At 36.1% G+C, this 23018-nt stretch overlaps 1 protein-coding gene across 1 annotated transcript in view; it reads right to left on the bottom strand.

The window, feature by feature from the left end:
- The window catches only part of OLA1 (Obg like ATPase 1), a 98388-nt gene that overhangs the window by 32547 nt on the left and 42823 nt on the right, over positions 1–23018 (bottom strand). The window contains exons 5-7 of the mRNA XM_064660808.1: positions 18889–19064; positions 6837–6917; positions 6459–6556 (exon numbers count right to left, since the gene is read on the bottom strand). Coding sequence (XP_064516878.1) covers positions 6459–6556; positions 6837–6917; positions 18889–19064 — 355 coding nt within the window. The remainder of the gene's footprint in view (positions 1–6458; positions 6557–6836; positions 6918–18888; positions 19065–23018) is intronic.

Raw genomic sequence — 23018 nt, 5'->3', positions numbered from 1 at the left:
TTTTGTTTGTTGCAAGTTAGCATCTACTACTTTAGATTTTGCCTATGAAAATCCAAGTGTCTAAACAAAATATCACACAAATTACTTCATTCCTCAACTGCCACGAGAGATTAAAAAAAAGCACCATTAGCAGGTAGCAATTCATAAGACTACACAAGCCAACTACAAAACTGGTGGAGCATCCGAACTCATAGCCACAGTTGTTCAATGTTACAACTGAACCCACAGAATTGTGTGTAAACAACTCAGAAATTGTGGTGATGACAGCCAAAAAAAAAAAATTAAAAACACTGAGAAGAGCATCTGGAGAGAGAAGAAGAAAAGGAAAAGAAGATGGTAAGCAAAGCTGAATTGTTCAAAGGGAGGTTTGGATGACATGCAGCTGGTAAGACAGGAATCATACACACAGCAATGAAGTTGAAAAGTTACTTGTAGCTGCTTTCACTCAGCACAGCCTTACTGCTATGAAGTGTTAATAAACAGTTCTTTTGCATTACTCTGATAGTACAGTTAGCTTGGTGCCCACGGATGCTCTCAGAGTACACAAGAGGCTCTGTGGGTTATGGCTATGGTGGGCTGGTGTTTGGTGCTGTGGTGTGCTGGGCTATGTGTCACTCAGAACACCGGAAAGACCGCTCTTCGTTACTCTGGTCACCCTGCTCTCTAACAGTCTGCAGCCTTTCATGAGTTCTAACCATACTGTGCTGCTACCTTTATCTGCCCAGGACAGGCCCTCCCAAAAACCAGAAAGTTTCCCTCTACCACAACCACCCCTCTTTTTACCAGTTCAAGACTCAATATATCCCAAGTAAATTACTGAGGCTTTATTCCCTGACTTCACAATCTACACTTTAGCTTCACAACTTACACTTCAGTGCCACGTTGTAATCAGATGGACCAGAATTTTTGTAAACAGCTTCACCATACAGCATTGTCCACTTTTAAAACATACAGAAACTTTTTATTTGAAAAATTTCACTGTTCTAATGCTTAGGAGCCAAGACTCTACATTCAGCACAGAGTAAATTTGCTATCAGAGATTAACCATCACACTTGGGCAAAAGCACCTTCCTCCTGGAAGGTGCTTTTGTGTCTGGGATGAGGTTACACACTGACGCTGAGAGCAGGGACCCATCTTTCCATGCCTAAAGACATGTCCCCAACACCTGCTATTACCCAAACAATATCTATTCACATTCAAACGGACAGGGGACTCCAAAGGGGCAGGGAAAAGAAAGCAAAGCAAAGCAGGAAGTCTGGTGAAAGCAATCATCCAGACCAGAGGACTGGACTGGAACTAAGCCAGCAAGAAGGGGATGAAATCAAAGGAGAGGGAGGTGGAATCTGGCAAAGACCCATGGAGAACACATCAGCAAGGGAAAGGGTGGGGAAAAGCGTCTGGGACAGATAGAACAACTAAATGAGAAGTCACTGGAATTGATAAGATAGAAGATTACAAGAAGTCAGTCAGGAATGTCAGGCAATGGTGCTGGAAAGAAAACAGACTGCCATTTGGTTGATGGATGATTAATTAATTTGTAGTCATTAATTAGTTTGTATAAGAAACAATAAAGAATAACTGTTTATTAAGCAAACAACATGTACTATCCCCTAGTACACTAGGTAAGTGCTCTACGTAAGACATATGCAATCCTCTAGCTGAAACAACCTGAGCTGTAAGATACTCTCCCTCAGTCAGGCAGTAAAGATGCAGCAAGATGCCTAAATTCTGAATCTAGTTAACTTTGAGTATCTGACTTATCAACTTGCGTGTGCAAAACTCTATTTATACGCGGAAAACATAAATCACCTCCTAATATTTTTTAAAAAATATTTCAGTTGCAAGGCAGGAACAAGAAGTGTAATATATTTTTTTAAAAAAATTTATTTTCCAAATCTGTCAGCACAGAAGAGAACCTTAAAATCATTAAGCAGCCATGTCAAGAAAAGATCTAAATACCATGATGGCATTACTACTTATAATTATGATTTTAAAATTTCTACAAATACATTCTCAAATATATTTATAAGAATAAAATGTCTCTGCCTAAAGATCCATACCCACAGAAGTACAACCGAGAACTGCAAGTGTCCATTCATTACTAGATAATAACTTTCTTTCCTAACTAGTTTAAAAGTGAAGGACCAAGTGAAGCAGATTAATTCATACTCAAACCTATTGAGTCTTCCTTGACCCTTGATATTTCTTTCTTCATGTCAGATTTTCCCACCCCTCCATTTTTTTTTTTAATATTTGGAACATCTGAAGCAATATGAAAAAGATGAATAGAAAATTCACTCACATACTACAAGATCTAAGGAGCATCAAATGAAATTATGATGTGGCAGATCCAAAACAAGCATAAGGAAGTACTTCTCCATATAGCACATAGTTAAGCTATGTGCTATATGAAGTCCCTGCTTCAGGATATTGAGATGCCAAAAAGTATACTTGGGTTCAAAAGGTCAATGGCTAAATTTATAGAATAAAAATCAGTCAAAAAGTATTAACCACAAGTATATCATATCTGGCTTAGTCAGTTCTACAATAACAGATTGCAAGAAGCTGGATGCATACACTCTGCTTGCTTAATCTGTTCCTATAATCTTCTCTGGACATCTGTTAGTGGCCTGTCAGAAACATAATACTAGAAAAGACAGACCTTTCATCCAACCTAATTATGCCTCTTCTAGCTTAAGAACATTAAAAATACGATAAAAACTAAAGGGGAAAATTTTATTTATTATAATATATATGCTGCTTTTCTAAATACACAGGAGTAAGATAGTAACTTCCCTACCCCATCAACACCCAAATTATTTCTAACAGATTGTCTACCATAACATTTTGAGAAACAATCCCTTAAAAATAATATTAACATACATTTGGATATTCAACAAATCTGAATTATATTACAGAAAACAATGTTCAAAAATCCATATCATCTCTCAGACAATTTAGTTACAATGCTAGAAATACTAGAAAACCATTAGCAGCATAATCGGCTCTTTGAATTACAGTCTAGGCATAGGATGATAAAATTCACTTGACTAGACCTGAGAAGTTGAGTCAAAACATCAGTTTATGCAGTTTTGACACATGTAGTATTCCTGGTTCTCGCTGCAAAGAGTAAGTCCAAAATACCAAACCAAACAGGATGCTAAGCACAGCCCACTATATTTTCTCATTAATTAGCTCAATATATTTCATAATTGGAATCCATATTATGAGCCACTAAAAGCACCCTCTTTAGCAACACTAAAATGTAAACCTTTAATTAGATGAAGGGCTGACAAATCTGATATCCTGGATTTACGCGACATCCTGTGACTCAGAAACCAGTTTCAACTGATAATTAATAGGCTTACCTAGAACACTTTCATGGTAAAACTCAAATACATGTACACCATGTTGAGGCACTAGATCCACAAAAAAACCATTAGGAATTATTAAAAGAAAAGTTGAAGTATTCATTTAGAGCAGAGCAATACGTATGAAGAATGGTTTCAGTGGATTCCCCCAGAAACATCAAGATTACTGTCATCTGATCATAACACAAGTGCAACTAACACAGCTGCCATGTCAGCTTCTCTTCAGGGGCTAGGTCTTAATCATAAATCAACTGAATGACTAATTCAACATTGTTAAAAACAGCAAGTAACTGCTTGGAGCCATTCCAGTTTTTACATCTTTCAAAAGGTCAATACACCTACTCAAACACACAATAGTCCTATCTCTCACAGTGTTTTCTTCTTTTCTTGGATTGAAAAATAACATGTTGGCACTTAAATGTAAGTTTGTTTTAACTAACAATTAAAATGTTCATTAATTCTGAAAGAGTGACCCAGTAAAACAAAGACAATTTTAGTTTTCCTCTCCACCCACAATCAAAAAGCCTCTCCTTTCCTTTGCTGTTTTAAACACTCACATAGTTGCAGAAGTTGATGAAAACATTTTACAGCAGAGCATTTCCTGCATTAACCTTACTTTTGTTAAAGTAATATTATGAATTAAGCTCAGAAATAAATTTTTTTGAGACGAATGACTGGTCTAGATGTGCCTTGCATTTCAAATATGAATCTCTACCCCTCAAAATAATAACAAAAATCACAAAGTGGCATCTAGCAGTAAAATATATTCTAATCATTTACATCTGCTTGCACCACACAAATGACAGAAGCCTACCGTTAGCATCCTTCATAGAAAATATTTATTCTGCTCTTAAATATAAAAGCTATGTTGCATAAACAGAGGATTTAAAGCTGTGGCAGAGTGGCAGAAGGAAAGGAAATGGCAATCTTTCTGGCTCTAGTAGATGCCTTTCCCTATCACACAATGTTTCCCACTCATAAATACATGACAAATACTTCCTCAATCATTTTTTACGAGCAGGGATGCACAGGGGGTAGTCAATGGCTAGCTTGAGGGAAAATAGGAACAGCAGGAGGCAGAAACTGTACTGAAATGGCTATGTGGTAAATTCTCTTCTGGAACATCACTCAGATACCCAGGCTTTGATCTTTCAGCTACAATTACACTCACATCCACAAGATCTGGGTATACTTTTTAAAAACTAAATAATTAATTGTAATAGAAACAGTTAAACGGTTTCATTATATGACTCCTCAACTCAAACCTCTGATTTTTTACAAATTAAAAATTGCAATTTATCTGAAGATTTGCTTTCAATTGGGTTTAACTATGTCATCATCATGACTAGTCTCACAAAAAACATGGGGTGACTGGCGACAGCTAAATCACAGACTGGCGTCGCCTAAGTAGTCTGGCTACCATTAGGGTCTGGGAAATGGTATTTACTGTACAATTAGAGCCAGTGAGCTCTACCTGTAATCATCCAAATACAGGTGTGAGGATCCTTTTTCGGACGGGGAAACCGACTCATCCATTTTCACATAAACTTCCACGCCTGTACTGTTAGAGCAAACCTTAGGAAACCTCAGTGTTTGTACTTGAAAAAGAATATCACCTGATAGTAACAGAGCAAATATGACTATCCTGATCTTAAAAACCTCCTTGGGTAGAACCACTTCTTATTTTAAATTGTCCTACCCAAAAAACATTTAAAGAAGGAACAAATTAGTTTAAAATTATAAAATTTGGCCAAATACGAAGAGCTTACATTATTATATTGGTTATCAAGTCTGTTCCAAAGTCTGTCTTCGGGGCTGAGAGGGTTGCTATTAAAATACGTTAAATTTTGTTCTTTAATACTAACACAAAATGTCTTGTAGTATCAAAAGGACAGTTTTAGTTGCAGTAATTTCACAGAATTTATTCTAATGATTTATTGGAGTTAACCATCTGACATTAATTATTGTTTTGGCTTCCAGTCTATGAATGTTTATTTTTCAGTTTAAAGCCTTCTCACTCTTTGATATCATATGGAAATGAGAATTTTTAATGGAAAATTGAAACCATGTGCATCTAAGTACTTAATGAAGTACAGGGAGAAACAGAGGGTATACTTTAGGGGAATTCAGATATTCCGCTTTAGATACTTTTGATTTGTTTGGATGAGTTACATGCATATATATCTGTTCACAAACATACATTTATACATCTTCAAAGTATCTCACAAGTACAGTGTTTAAAATTCTGAATTTTAAGAAAATATTTGCTGTTTGGTTGTGGTTTTTTAAACTAATTACATTGCTGTAGATTTTTTTTAATCGTATACTAACTACATAATCTGTTCCCTCCTCCACAAATCAAATATTTATCCTATCTAGAGCTTCCAACAACATGCTAAATGCTGTACTTCTCAACAGCGGATTCCCACCATATGTCTACCATGTTAGGACTGGATCTTCAACCAGTTCACTGAATGTCTGATAGACTGATTTTGTAACCATCATATCCTTGAGTCATAATATTGATGTCAGGAATACTTGACTAAAACCTGAGCTGTTCATGGCATTAAAGCCCATCAAAAGAGGCCTGTAAACCATAAGCAGTGTTCAAGCAGTGGCAAGAAAGCCAGGCATCCAACTGCAAAATGAAGATACTGTTAAAAGGTTGCCACAGTTTGAAACATTTCTGTGCAACTCACATAGCTTTAGTCTTCTGGCATTCAGTTCATTCCTTTGGAATGAAAAAATATGTTGCTCACACAGACAATCAGCATTATATAACATGATAAAGCCACATGTTTATTTAAATCAGTACTTCCAAACTAAATCTATTTTCTTCATAGTTAATGGATTCACGTAAAAACAGAAGGAAGGAAAGCATATTCCTTTCTGCAGTCAGGGTTTCACCATATGCATTGTACTCAAGCAGCACATCAGTGGGAGTATAACAAGTAACAGAAGCGCAAGATTAGTTTATATTGTTATTTTAATTAATATCCTTGGTGATCTAAATGTGCAAGGAATTACTGACCATTGAAAAATGCGAAACAGAAACAAATTTAGACATTTAACCTGCACACACTCACCACTTGTTTTTCTTTCTAATGTAGTCTTTTTCAGAGAGATTAACCAAGTAGATCATCGGTTTTGAAGTAAAAAACAAATGTTTGTTCAAAACATCAATCTGGAAGTGAAAATATAGGAGGAGAATTTTAGAAGGAGGTTATACCAACTTGAATTAATTTTATTATAATTTTCCTCATGGTATGTCTGAGAAGGCTACAGGATTCAAGTATAATATATAAACCACAGATAAACACAGAATCAGCTGATAAATTTAACATTGTATACACTATAAAATCTAAAAAAAAAAACAAAAACAAAAACAAACAACCACCTTTAAAAAAGGCAGTAACAGGTAGCAAAATTAGAAGTCAGTTCATGGGATAATATTTATAACCTACCTCTTTGTCATTCCAATCATGATAGAAGCGGACAGCTTTCTTTTCATCTATTACCCACGTCCTGATTTTGCACATTACGTCCTACACAAGATCAAGAAAAAAAAAGTCAAAAACTCAGCTGGATATCAGACTATTCTCTCCCCTAAACAAGGCATGTATACATTAAAATTCAAAACATACACACAAATTAAAAATTAGATAATACCTTTTAGAAACAAGTTTTTACTCTCCCAGAAAAACAGAAATTGCAGCTATAAAAGTCACTAAAGAGCAATATGGATTATTAAAACCATATAAATCCCACAATTAGGAAGATAAATTCACAACACGAAAGTATCATCTCTTGCCACCAAGAAAATAAGCAGAGCTCATACAGTATATGTAAAAATCAGTACATTTTAGATTGCTTTTCAAACTCAGTAAGACGCGACATTTCAGCATCCAGCGGGAGAGACCACGTACAATATAAACATGCCATTAAGAAAAGGGAATGGGTGGGACAAAACACAACAAATATCTTTTTTTTTTCTTCAAATTGTGAGCAAAAGAAATGGAGCCTATTATTGATGATCCACCCTCAAGAAATTAATTCAAATGGCCAAAGCCCTTTTTATTCCACATTAATTTTTCGCCAACACCTTCTCCCTCCCCCCCCAAAATGAAACCTGCCAAAGCCTCCATTACACAATGGCAAGAGCCTTGCACTGGTGACCTCCAACCAGCTGCATTCACTTTCAGAACATCTCTCTCGGCAGGAAATCTAAAGGCCTTTTAGTTAGCAAGCTAGTGTGCATTCAGAAGGAGTAACTGCAGGAAGAGCCCAATGTGCTTTGTTTCTCTGGCCTTTCTTCACAGAAAGATTAATCATCTGTGAAATGGAAACGGCAAACAGCAAGTGACACAAACTGAACCCTTCAAGCCTTTCCTCATCAGTTTTGTGGTCGTGAATCCGAAAGCTGCGTGTGGCACGGTTCTCCTTACAGGCAGGTGTTAATAAAAGGCTCTTGGGTCTGAAAGGTCAAACTTGGCTCTTCTAGGAGTAGTACATTTTAGAGTCGCCTATTTTTTGTTGTAGATAATTTATGATCATGCTTTAAATAATGCATTTTTTAAAGTTGTAATTGACGCAACTGAGCATTAAGATCTTTAAAATACAAGGAAACGTTCCCTAAACTGTTGAGCACACAACATTTTTTGCACTTAATGCTGTGTGGTTGAAGTACATTTATAAACAACCACAAATAACATCAGTATTTACTACCGTCTTTTCTAGTCTTGCAGTAGCTTTAGTGGAGGGAAAAAAAAAAAGAAAAAGAAAAAGCTCTTCTAAATCTTCAGATCCTGATTTGAAACCCTCCAGGAACAGGACTCCCCACAGATTTTAACAAGGAAGGGGCAAGCTAAAACTTTTAATGAAATCTAACATGTTCTGCCTAAGAATAATCACTTTTACTCTCCTATAACTGAATTTCACTCATAAATGTTTAAAAGTGGCTAATATAACACCATTTCCTACAAGGAGAAGATCAAAGTGCTATATTACAAATGCATTATGATTAAAAAAGCACTGTGCAGCTTTGCTATTAACTGTTCTTTAAACCCTAAAAGGCTTCCCATAGATCTCACTTGGCACTGCATATACAACCTTTGACAAGTAATGTAGACCATTTTTATTCATTGCCTAAAATTGTAGGCAATTATGTGCGTCACACTGGCCACCTGCAAATTCTGAATGCCTGCTCCAGTTGTCAGAGCAAAAAACTAATGTCGGAGGGGATTAATCTAGGGGGAGAGAGTCCTCTTTAATGGCTCCAGCAGGTGAAATGGCCCAGCTGGTTACTATGATGAGTGGCCAGAACAGCTTATGTAGAGACATGCAACAAGATTACACATAAAGAAGAAAACAGTGGTACCATCTTATCTTTAACCCTATGTGCTTTTTATTTTTTAATTAATCACTATAAACAAGATAAGGGAAGCAATTCTATCAGTAAGTACTTTTCATTTAAGATCTTTATCTTCAGCTTCCCTTTAAACAGACATATATAAAAATCAACACAACCCCCAAGATTCCTGTTCAGCAGTGAAGGAATTCTGGTTACACACTATTTTGGATTTTAAACTAATTATGTAGGCACCTACCAGGTGGCTTTCTGCATTACAGTTTCCTCCCAATAGCAATACATTACTACATATAAATTGGAGTTGATAAAAAACTGACAGAAAAAAACCCACTATCGCACAAGTTATCAAAGCCAAACTTTCAGGCTTAAGCAGAAATTAAGTGTTTTCTAATCACACTGTAAGGGGAGCTATATAACACAGAACTTTCAGAAAATTTCAAGCATCAACACAGCAAATAAAGTTTGGCCTTTCTAAAGCCTATCTAAGCACAGAGTTGCCAATCAAAACCTCTCTTCCACATTCACCTGCTAACTACAGTGACACATCTAAACCCATTTTGGCACTGACTTAGTTTTTCTAAGTTCTCATTTAGGTACCTGACTTGATGGTGTTTGCAACTGTTGTTCTAAAGAGTAATTGTACGGACAATTTCCACAGGGAAGGCAGACCAACAACTGCATATGCTGGTTTTACAGAGAAGATGGCAAAATATTAGAAAACCTTCTTTAGATAAAAGGATGGAAACTTGTAAGCAAGTACAGCATTTATGTATGAAGCTGGCACAGCAGTGAGAGAAAGATTTCTCTGATGGACTATCTGGGCAGCAGTCACACTATGCAGGATATAAGGCATACAGTCCAGAAACCTAAAAATGGGACAGATGAACTCAGATTTCCCTGTCAGATTCCCCTGACAATATGAAGAAAGGCAAATATTTCCACATATTTCTTTTTCACTCAGTTGCCCCAATACTCTGAACAAACATGCAAAAAGCACATTTTCAGATTATATCTCATGTAGCACCATTTTTAGTTTTACTATTTGCTTCTGTCTAGGACTGGTGAAAAACTACGAACTAACCTTTTTATCTTCACTATCACTGTAACAGTCATTTAAGCACATTTAATCACTACTCTAGTTAACTTCAAGACGCTTAATAACACAATACAGAGCAATGATCCACTTTGTTTCATTAGATCTGGCCTCCCCAGTTGCACACTTTGAGGTCAATTTGTCACCAGCAGAATGATCCACTTTGCCTTGTCTGATGAGAGGGGTACTCTTGTTGTTTTTCAGCTACCAACATTATAACAAGCACCATTCAAAAGGCTGCCAAAAAAACCTCTGAAATCCAATTTACTTACAGTTGTCAAGGCATATGGAATACAGCAAATTTCATGAATGTCAAATATAATTGTTTTAAAAATCAGTTGATTTCTGACTATATTCACGGCAAGATATTTAGCACGTGCTTACTTAGTATATTTAGCCATATGCAATACAGTGATTTTAATTTATGTCCTGCTCTCATTTTCTAAAGGCCACAAGTAGTCAGCCCACAAATGCTAAGCAGGACTTTAACAGTAAGTCCAGTAGTATAAAATAATGAAATACATGTAAATTGCATATAGCAGATTTACCAAGACATGCTCATGAGACACTACTGTGTTGAAAAATGTGCATACATTAATAAACTTTCTGGATGAATGATAGTAATAATGTGTGCCAATGCCAAATTCTTCTTACAGCATGAGGGACTAAACTGAAGCTTGGAAAACTCACTTGCCTACTTGGCATCAGAGAATTGTGATTTTTTTGTTGTAAATTAGCAGGGCATGTAATTAACTTCCGCAAATTTAATAAAGAAGTAAGCAGTTGTGAGGATTATCACTTCACACTTCAAAGTGCAAGTGAATTCTCTGTGATCCTGCAGGCAGTGCAAAAGTCTCCACTACTACAAAGAGTAACTGTGAGTACAGTAGGCTTTTTCCCCCATCAAGGGAAGTATGGATTGTTTCTCAGTGCATTTATTCATTTCCTTCAAAACTTCCAAGATGTCATAACTTACCATCTCCCAGTAAAAGCTTCAAAAGCAGTTAAATACTTTTTACTAAAGTGTTTCAATGGCCCAAAAATTTATCATTTCTATTGCTCTGCTGCTTGGAAAAGCTATAAGGCGTACCTAAAACATTACCTGTAGCTCTTGGTTAGGTCTTCATTACACACAAAAGTTCAACAGCATAGCGTATCAATATTAAAGGTGATGGTGTATAACTAACATATGCTGACTTCCCTAAGGAACCTGCTACAGTGGTGTAAGGTATTTAATTAGTAAATCACTGCATACACTACATGAAGTCAACCCCACCTCACCACCTAACCAGTAGGTCTCAGAATGTAACTGTAAATAGAAAATCCAATGAATGTGTTTCCAGTGTGGCTCCGAACAAACTTTGCATTTCTCCAATAATCATCTTTCAGTGGACAAAAAAGACCATGTTAATGACACACAGATTCTGAGAATAGGAAATTACTAACAATGTGAATTGTGTGTAGTGACCAGAACTGCAACACAGATTTAGTGAAAGCAAACAGTGCTTTTCAGTACAGTACATTGAAGTTCATACACTTGCTGGGTGGGGGACAAGGGAGGGTGGATACGTTATTTACCAGGTAGATGACTTCTCTCTTGGTAGAGTGACTGAGAAGCCTGGAAGGTCACAAGCAAGTGAACTGTATTGTAACTAAAAGACTAATAGAATCTTTGAGTATAAAAACAGGCTAATGTCCAGTGTGAATAATTCCACACTTATCTCTCCTGAAATATTGACAAACTGGAGGAGAAAAATAAGAGGTTTTGAAAAAGTGCTCATACTTGAAGACTTGGTGTTCTTAAGTCCTATGTTTTATACTTATTGCATTATATAAATATATATAATTAACAAAAAACTCACATAGTACAGGGTTTTTCACACTAGTATGCTGAAGCTTGACAATACAGGCTAAAGCTGTCTTATTTCTAAACAGTAAAAATAATTAATCACTGGCATAGCTTATGTAAGTTGAAGTAATTTATCTCTAGCCCAAAAATATTTAAATAGAGGTTAATTTTTCTCCTAAGAGATACATTCTATTTTCACCATGACTGTAAGAATTAAACTGGGATATGCAAGAGATCAAACCAGATAATAATCAGTATTCCATCTGGCCTTCAAAATTCATATGGTTTTTCAGATACAGATAGAGAACAATGCTATTTGAGGTACTCATAGCTAGTTTAACTGTGCTGCACCAAGAGCAATTTATTGAGTACACACAATTTTCCTTGTTAGCACAAGGTGTACGGTGTGCACTGTGCCCACAGACCCTCCATTCACAGTTTTCCTTGGAAATCTCTTCAGTTCTATTGAGCATAGACTAGGCTCTCTACTTTTCCTGGGGTTTTTCTGGTGATTTAAAAGTGTGAGGCTGAAGTGACAAAGTAAGAATTTATTTTAAAAATACTGTTTAGAAACAACAATATTTTAAAGGACAATTAAGACAAATTTTGCAGTTTAAAGAAAAGCCTGGTTCATGTTTTTCCATGGTGTTAAGCGCTTAAATAAGCTGTAGCAGCTGGGCACAGGAAAGAGAACAAGCCAGGTACTGCATCAGCTGGAGTGACAATGAGCTCCTCTGTGGTACAAAACAATGTCTAATCTCTTACAATTCCCTTGCTCACTGACTTTAATAAAAATACAATGGGAGAAGTAATGGATTTAGGACAAGTGTATTATCCTTTCTTCTATTTAATACGTTTTAACAGAGCCTGTACAAGCTGTACATGATATAAGATTACTTAGAGCTAGATATCAATAATATTTATGAAACCACAACAAGTACTTTCACCCAAAACATCCTACAGGTTTTCCAGGCCATGTAATTTATGTCAATAATCCCCAAAGTCTCCTGCGTGGGTCATCCTTGTGGGCTCTATGGCGTTATACATAAAATGACACAGTCACTTGTCGCTTCTCAAAGAAAAAAACAGGCAAGAAAACAGTCTATCTACAAGTGATTATTTCTAGCAGTTCAGGAATTCAGAATAGGGAAATCACACTGATAAGTAAAATGAAACATCTTTCATATAGTTTCACTAAATTTTTCTTACTGCACTTATTATATATTCTTACTTCCACTTATTTCCAAATAAACAAATGTGAATGCATTTGTTGTAAATGTGAATTAAGCCAAATGAAAACACAACTATGCATACATAGAGTTATTTTGGCGTACGTACATACAATATACGTAAGTGGCTTGGATCTAGACATACCCAGGCAGACATTATTTACAAAAGTAATTACTTTTAGCCACTTGTCAAATCTACACAGGAAAGATCAGCCTTGACAGAAAGTATTTAAGCACTGACTTCTCTTTGTCTACTGATAATACCAAAAGAATCCAAACGTGTATTTACACATTATGTACTTTTAAGTCATGCTTTACTACTGATTAATTCACAAACATCTACCATGAATATTTTCCTGCTACATTCAAAATGTTCTCCAGAATGAACTTTAATTTCCTCTAAATACCACATTAAGCACAGTAAATGGTCCACTCAAGATTTTAGGCATAATTACATGCATTAAGAATATAAATATTTTCTCGATTCCCTATGATTTAAGTTAGTAATTGTAAAAGCCATCGGCAGAAAGTATGTCAACAGTGTACGTGTAATGCTGCTCCTTTCTTTCCATCTCCAGTGGAAGAAACAGGCTTCTCAAATTCTCCTCTCACTAAAGGAGACCAAAGAAACTGGAAAAAATATTATACAATTCATTGCTGTATTTATCTTCAACTTGGAATGAAAGAAAGGTGAAAATTCCCAACTGACATCATCAGTTAGAGGAAATAAGAGTTCATCCATCCGTAAGAACTCTGGCAAGCGCTTGCAGCACGAGGTCAGCGAATTCTGCTTGGCACCATCCCATTCATCAGAATATTGCAGGAAGGAAAGATTTTCATCTAGTATATATTGGTAATAATAAGAAACTGAATCTACCAGCTCTCTGCTGTACATGAGTATCTCCCACACCATACTGGTGATTTTAACAACAAATGATGAACAAAAAAATATCTTTCAAACAGTTACTGTATTTTCAGGACAGGACCAAGATATTAAATGTAAAGGAGGAGAATGGAGGAGATTAAAGCTACCTAAAATGTAATTAGGAAGATTTTGCTTTACTCATCATAGTACATATATGCTGAAAAATAGAATGAGCATAGGCAGAGTGTAAGTATCAATTATCAGTTCATCGCCCATCACAGTAACAAACCAAAGCTTGATGCCTTTCTTTTAAATTGAATATGCACTAGATGATTCCTGTACCACTACATTAAAAAGGAGTCTCTAACTGCTCTTTTCATAACTGCAATTACTTTTGGTCTTACAAAATGTGTTTGATTTGAAAAGCTAATTTTTAAAGACTGACTTTAACAGTGGAATTTATGTATCTCGCAGGACTTGTGAAAGCACCCTGTTCAACTGAACACTGGAAGTTCAAATGCAGTGAACAGTGATCCTGACCTACTGTGAAAGCCACCTTTCAACCGAAAATTGGAAGCTCAAACACTGCAGACATTGACACTGACCTAACGATTTTGTCTTCACATCACTAACATCAATAATCTGCATCAACTCAACTACACAAAGTATTCTTGTGGTCAGATGTATGAATCACAATACCACTGCCTAAGAATTGTTCTGTGCTGGAATTCAAGATTTCATGCACTAACAAAGACCTGAAGGAATATCTTTTGCAGAGGGTGAGTCTCTAAGGACTAGAATTGAATCATACTGGAAGGGTAATGGAATAGAATCCTGTAATAATGTTCACTTAACTATATCAGATGATATTAACTTGAAGATTTTTGTCTTCATGACTGAAAAATCCCATAAATTAAAAAAAATTTTTTTAAACTGATTTTAGAATTTGCACATTCTGATCTATCAATTCATACATATTTGAATTTTACTTTGAAATCTCCTGCTATCCAAAATGAAAGATGAATAATAAGCTAACAATAAAGTTAATCTCAATATCTACCTCATGTCTCTGCAGACAGATTTAAAATATAAAATCAAAATTACTCTGATTGCTTTCTGAAATTATATATGCACTGTTCTAATACATGCAAATAACAGGAGTGCTTTCATTCTAGAGTATCTTTTCAGAAGGTTATAGCCAAAATAATATTTCAAGGTATACCACAGCTGAAAGACTAGTACCCTTAGTAATAGCAGATAGTCATTTCTAAAAAGGCAGTAGAAACAAAACAGACAAAAATACACGTGTAAAGGAAGCTATTCTAAGCTTATGTCAACATCACATGTTGCTGATCTTGGACCATATTGTGCCATTGATTTTTAAGTAGAACTTGAAAATTATTTCATTGATGGCTCCTTAACAACAGTTGGCTATTTTATTTCTGCTGACAGGGGATTGAGAAATCAATTCTCTGAGAGACAGGATGAACAGTTAACACTATTCAACTGCAAAGCCAGGTCACTGCACAAAGGTGAACTTACCAACTGTAGGCAATGTGGGCTTAGGCAGAGGAAAAATGATAATTACCAAGTTATAACAGAATGCAGGGTGGTGGGCAATCAAATACAAATCTCAGATTTAAGTGCTGTCGACTGATACACACTGTCAATTTTCTATTTTTCTCCTCTTAAACCTTTTGGAGATTTCAGACTACCAAGTTACCGTTGTGGAGGCTTACTGATAAAGAGACTCCTCTAAAGCAGACAATTCATATTTATAAAATAAGATGAATAACTTCTACAACTCTCAACCAGTTAAAATTCTTAAGAAATTCTCTTCACTTAAATTGCTCCCAAAAGAATGGGGGAAAGTAAACAATAAAAAAAGAGAGACTAAAATTTTTACATTGTGACTTAAAAACAAAACCAAACCAATCCATGAATACCAAGTTTTTTTCCTTGTAACCTCCTAGTTTTCCTGAAAGGGAAAATAACTGGGAACACTCAGAGCATAGACAAGAGCTGTTTGTTCCACACCTCTGCTACAGTAAGAACAGACTAATAGCAATGGCTATGTATTATACCATCAAATAACTTCAAAAGGCAAATCCTGAGAGGTTCTCTCCCAGTCCTGTCCCATCCTCCCTTTTTTTGAAGGCAACCTGTTTGGAAAAAAGTATTAATTCCAGTCCATACTGTCTCTTAATGATTTTTTGGCCCTGGAAAGAGGAAGTCTTTAACAGTAGCTGCAAGCCACATGGAAACACTACAGATTGTGCTGGACACAGAACTGTCTCTGTGGCCAACAAGCTACCTGCAGAATGCAACGGATTTGTGAAGTGCAGAATGATCAAACAGCCAAAATACACTCCTAACATTTGGCTCCTGCTTTAGAGAGGAGGCATAATCTTTAACCGCTTTTTTCACCAATCCCATACGGTTTTCCTCCTAGACCCATAAGTCACTTACTGCACAGTCAATCCCACAGTATAATATACAGAATGCAACCACAGGCCTTCTCTGCAACACAGAACATTAAAGGAAAAGAGGCAAAGCAAAATCTACAGGAGTGCCTCACAATCCAGTGGCTGAACATCTAAATAAACCCAGTAGTGGCTGGAAATGCCCAAGAATTGCTGTTACAGTCTTACAGTTCTATTTGTAGAAGGTGTGTACCTGGACCTACGGATTGATTTACCAGGAAAAGAAAAGTAACTAGGCAGAGCTTTCACAGGCCTTTACCATGAAAAAAGTCTATTTTACGAAGGCCTACTGTCTACCTTACAATTCAAGCATACAAGTCACAATGGAAGACAAGCAAGAAGATTCAAGATCAGCAGGACTCAGGCATTATGCCCCACAGCACTTTCCTGAAGAGATTCCCTAGTGACTATAGTTCCTATGTGCAGCCTTTGTCTCAAGGGGAGCATTAATTTGTGCCCCCCCACTCTGTTCAGCCACCCCTTCCCATTAAACAAAGTAATTTAATGCCTTTGAAACCTCTATTGTTCTTGACAGTCAGCTGAGACTTGTCATGTGTAACATCTGTTACTGAGAACACAACTGGTAGGGCAACATGACTTCAAGAACCTGGTGTGTTCATAAAAAAAAAGGATTAAAAAACCCCAATGAATGACAAGAAGAGTAAGTTACAAACAAAAGGTGACAAAGACATTTTGACAGGCAAACTATAGATGAAGTAATAGTAAGGAGACTGAAGGCAGAGGCAAAGAAATGGATGAGAAGCTGAAGCTGGGTGAAGACATTAATAATGCAGATTTAAGATTTTTCTTTAATTAATTTAAATTGCATTTCTAGATTTGAGGTTTTTATTTACTGTCTTCCTTAACTTGAGAATCATCTGATATTTTCTGTTTTCAAACACATACCAACTTTCTGTAGTTAAAAAAATGGGTAAGAGCAACTCTGTCATCCAACCATAATGGTACCTACCACCCATTAGTTACATGATCACTATTACAAATTTTATTTCAAGCACATTTCAGTTATGACTCTTTGCAATTACAAAAGTGCCAACTTCTTCCTTAGCACAGGAAGAACACAGATTGTTACATGAAATCCTCAGAGCATCCAGAAAGGTACACTCGAAAGCTTGACAAGAAGGTTCCATCATAAGGAACTGAGCAAAGCTGTTTCCAAAGACAGCCACACAAAAAAGTAAGCAAGAAGAGCTCAAGACTGGGGCAGAACAGCATCACAATGCTCATTTTCATCATCTCATACCAATGTAAAATTTAGCCTTAGGCTGAGCTTTGAATTCGCTACGGACAGGATTTTTGCTAGCACCTTTCTTTAAGATGAATTAAAAGCTGAAAGACTGTGTGGATGCTATTTGGAACTGTAGGCATAAGCTGCACTGTTCCTCTGAGCATGTGAAACCTTTTGTAAAAGATAAAAATCACTGCCCACATATACCCAGGGCTGGGTTCACACGTCAGATAAGACCTGAAATGAAGCATACCTGGTTTTCTCTCTCTGGACTTATGTGAAAGCCTTTAAATCACCCAACAATAGCCTTTTTTTCTGGCTCAGACCAATCAGGGAATAAAATACTTTTCAAGCTGAATGAAGACTAGTTCTTCAGCAACAGAAATTACCAAAGAAGTGCTTTTTAACACTGCATCATGAAGTTGAACATTTTGGAGGGATGTTCACTTTCACTTTCTAATTCTTTCCAAACACTAGGTAGGGCCAACAAATTCCACTGCACTTCAATACTGCTAAATTAACCCACCAGTACCAATATAACAATGTTTTTCTTACTACTTGCTATCAAAAAAGCCATGGGAGAAAACAGTATTTTTTACTGCTTAACTGTTAAGCATAAATAGTCTATTTCTACAATGATAAACTACCGTAATAATTAATTAGAGAATGTGTTTTATATACCACCTCAAATATTTATAGCAGATTAATGAAATAAAGAAAAATTAATAACTAGACTACTACCAAAGTGTAGGAGACTCAAAAGTCAAGTGGCAGTAAAACATCAATTTGCAAAAATATACTTGGAAGTTGATAATTATTATACATTTCTAATTTACAAAGAAACACCACTACTACCCTGGGATAATTGAGCTCATTTAAGCAGCTTTCCACAACAACATTCTAAAATTAATTTCAACTGGCAGTCTTTATTTAACATGCACTAAAAGACACAAAGTGCAACCATACCAAGAATATATATTCCCTTGCTGGCTACAGGAACACTAGTATTAACATCATAGCAGAACTCAACAGTAAGAATAATTCAGAAGTGTCTGATGGACTTTGAATTACAACTACACACTGGTGTAAGTTTGATGAAGCATTGTCAATTCTCATATAAAGCTGTTCCAGCAAGAAAATAACAGTTAAATTTCAGAAGTTACAATTAGCTTAATCTGTGAAGTCTTACACTTTTGCCAATTCAGCAAATCATTCCAGTAATTTTTCAATTCATAATAATAATTACTTTAAAATACATATAAAAATAGTAGTAGCATTTTGTATTATACACATAGGATATCAATAACAAAACCCAACAATACAAATATTTCAATTCAATGCTGAGAGTACTTAAAGATTTGCCTTTATAGGTCAAGTACTTACATATTCAGGTTTTAATTTCTTGTCTCCTCCTCTTACAGCTACTTTTTCAAGCTTGTCTATGCTCTGCATGATCAGCTCCTCATCTTTAAGTCTAAGCTCTTCATGTATTATTTCAATGTCACGAACAGGATCTACACTTCCTTCAACATGAGTGATATCATCATCTTCAAATGCTCCTAAAACAAAAGAACACATAAATTACTTATTAAGCTAAAAAGACAAGAAGAACATATTTAGAACACACTATTACAAGTCACAAGAATTGGAGATTAAAAAGTCAGTAGGTCTGTCATACTGCCCATGTACAAGTGTCACATGCAATGCTTTATATCATGCTGTCTTAGTATGTTAATTTATGTACCAACTCCAAAATCCAAAGTTCACTCTATATATACAAAGCATAGCACTTTGCCATTTCAGGAGAGCACTTAAGGCATCTTTAAGAGTTTCTTCTGCATAGGAACAGGCTAGAGCAGTTTCCTGAGAATAGGTAACAGTGTTTTTAACAGTATCCAACCTATCAGCAGCAAACACAGTAACTAAATTGAACATCAGAGAACATTTTAATACATCTAGTAATGACTACAAGAATCATGGAAAGAAAACCTTACAAATCGCCCTGGCAGACCTCACTGGCTGACCAATTTTATGTGTTAAGAAAAGAAGTTCTAGATAAAGAATTCTGAAGTTCTGAATGACTCTTAAGTGTTTCCAAGGGAAACGGGGCTTAGAAAAAAAGGCCTGAAATCATCTGGCAGACCTCGTCCCTGTTTCAATCTACTTTATCACTGTGGTTCTGACGGTGATTAGATAATGAACCACTCAGACACACAATTTACACAGCAGCTAATTTCATCGGCCTGATTTGAGGGTATGGTTTTTAGGGGGCCATCAAAGAAGCAGATGAAGGTGCATTTGTCATATATGAGTGACAACCATTCACACTATCTGAACAAAATGGTGCTGGCCCTTATTAGAAACACATGCTATTATCACATATTTAAAGTGCAGTTGAAGCCATAATTTCAAATTGCCAACTGGAAACATAAGGTTAAAACAACCAGATATTACTGAAGCATGTGTGCTGACTTCATGCCCTTCTGATGACAATCTGGCAACATAATTCAACTAGGATTTAAATTATCAGATAAGCAGCATCACACACACACAAAAAAAATCCAGCCCCCCCCAAAAATCAATACCTATTTTAAAAATATTAACAGTTAAAATCTGTTTATTACTTCTTCCTGGATCAATTTTCAGAGTATTTGCATGCCTAGTCTGTAATATTAAAGATATGCCTGAGAAATTAACCACAGAAGTAATATAATTTTAACATTACCAAAATTAAAATCAACTGATTCTTTACACAGGAAAAAAACATAAGCCATTTCTTGTACTGAGAAAGATCAGAAACAGGGTAGACAACAAACAATTCCTTAGATTTTATACAGAAAGTTGTGGGGGTTCTTTGTTGTCATGCACATCTTAAACTTCATCTTTTATTTTAACTTACTGAAAACAGTGGTTTTAGCAACAAAGCTTTTACATCAAAGCACATGGAAGACAGGTTTAAAATGTTGTTGACAGTCAAATGTCAAAATTGTTTTCACATAAACTTAAGAAAAGCTGTTAAAACTGTGGTTACCACAAGTTCCCTCCTCTCTCATTAACTGTTTGTCTCCAAAGATCATCAGTGAGCTCATATGCTGGCAGTGACAGGAGAACAGGCTGCTGTGTCAAATGGAAACCCACTACACTAACCCATACCAATGACAGACAATTAAGGAAGAGATACTGTAGCCCTGGTCTTCCATAAATACTTACCTGTGCACCTGACTGAACAGGACATGGGTTGTTTAGATGAACAAACACTGCTAGAAAACAGTTTAACAGCTCTGTTCTAATTAACAAGAAAAATATTGAATAGAAAGGGGGAAGTAGGAAGATGTCACCATGCATATCAACAAACTCTACCTGCCCAGCCTTCTCAACAGATGAGTAGTACTTATGCAGCTAAAAATCTATCATCAAGAAAAAGTTTATGTATAAAGAAAAAAGTGTCTGTTACCATCTAAATAATATATTCTCAAGTTGTTTACATTTTCTTCCTGCATTTGGTGTCCAAGGGTTTAAAAAACAACAAAAATCCCCACACTGTTAAAGTCAGGAGAAAAGCTCCGTGATCTTGCATTTAGAACACAAAAATAAGTAAACAGCTTGTTTCGGTCTTAAGGAAGAATGATGCTTTTCTGAAAAAGCAAGTGTAAGATGAATTAGCAACAACAAAAAACAGCTTATACTTTTCCATTTTCTTCAACAACAGTAAAATACTTCTCCAGCAATTATCTTCATTTCTTCACATCTTGCTGTTCCTTTTCAGCAGAATATCCAGTTCTTTACTCATCCAAAACCAATTAATTCAGTGTATTTCCACCCCTATAAAACTGAATCTATGCATTTCACGTGCACTCTCTTCCCAATCCACTAAAGGCTCTAACCCATGGACACTTCAATGTCCTGCCAGCATTTTCTTCAAGTTTCCTCCTCCTGTCACACCTGTGTCAGCAGCCATCCTGCAGCTCATTTATGCAACATCGATGAGAACAGACCCCTGTCTGGCAACAGGCAGTTGCTTGCTTGCGTAAAAAGCTCCTCTACTGAGCTTTTGATTTCCCACTCGAGGTAATAATTCAGCCTTCTCTCCTCCTCACTGGGTTGTCTGACTCTTGTCATGGAAAAAATGAACACTACTTGAATATTACAATAAAACTATGGATTTTGAGCTTCAATTTTCAATTCTACACTCAGAGGAAAAATATGTTTTTCTAACTCGAAAAGAAGAAAACCTATCAACAGCCGTGCTGCCAAAGGCCATACACGTCTCTTTTAAATAGATAGGAAATCCATTAAATTTATCATAGCAGGTTTTATTTTTTCTTAATTTATCAAGAATGCTTAGATAAGAGCAATTTAAATCTCTTCCCATTTAGACAGACACAGTCCATGAGGAAGTGGTAGGTATAAGATTTTCCATACACAAAAGACCAAACTGGCATTAATGTCCACATCTTGGTACAAACGAGAGATTCTTCTGGATAAGCAACAGGCATTGAGCTTGTTTGTCAATGTCTACTTCAGTCATCAATGTAAAACAAAAGAGATCATCCTCTGACCATGTGAGATGTACCTTGAGCAATCTCTGATGCCAGCCTGAAGCCTGTTTTGCAGTGAAAGTCGGGCACAAACCACATGGAGCACTGTAGGGAATTCAATTCTGGTCTGCAGAGCTGCATGCAGACATAGCAAGCTGTTACTGGTGGTAACCTTAGGAATTAGGCTCTGGGCAAGAAATGAGATCTCTTGGAAAAAGTACAACTGTGAGAAATTGGCAAAGTTAAACTACTAGAATAACATTTTACCCAGTCCCTGGCTTAAAAAACAGTCTATATAAAAATTTAAAGTAGTAGGAAAAAATGGAATCATAAAACTGATTCAAGAAATAGGACAGATGAGAAAATGAGTATAGTATTTGCAGCTTTCAAAGATGAAAATAAGAACTATAATACTAATCTACAAATCTTATCTGAAATAGATTGTTAACAGTATATTGCTATTATTACTTTGTCTCTCTGCCTTTGCATGGAATTCCTCTGTCAAGCAAGGCCTTTTAACTCTCTTTCACTAGGCAAGATGGCATGATAATCCCACTTTCCCTCCAGTATATACAGCAGCAAAACAGAAAGCTCTACTTTAAAATACAACAAATGAGGGACTAAGAATGACATCACTGTCCAGTTAAAGACAGTGCAATAGCTGTACAACAGACAAGATGCACAAGGTGGACACAGGCCATGAACACTGTGTAAGTAGTCGTCTAAGCAGTTGACATCTAGCACTATATAGAAAAGTAGCCTGTTGAAACTAAAAACTGCTGAAATGGAAGAAACAGGGAAGACAGGAGGTAGGTCTTGAGGTGCAAGATCACAGCAAACAAATGAGAATTTCAATTTTCTGAAAGAACAGGTAAGATTATATTGGGTATCAGGGAAAAAAAAGAATAACGCTTAGTTTATAGACATTGAAGAGGGAAAATGAAAACTAAAAATTGACAAAGAAATCCTTATATT

Source organism: Pseudopipra pipra, chromosome 7 (assembly GCF_036250125.1).
Source record: "Pseudopipra pipra isolate bDixPip1 chromosome 7, bDixPip1.hap1, whole genome shotgun sequence".
Lineage (NCBI taxonomy): Eukaryota > Metazoa > Chordata > Aves > Passeriformes > Pipridae > Pseudopipra > Pseudopipra pipra.
This window is presented reverse-complemented; position numbering and strand designations above follow the sequence as displayed.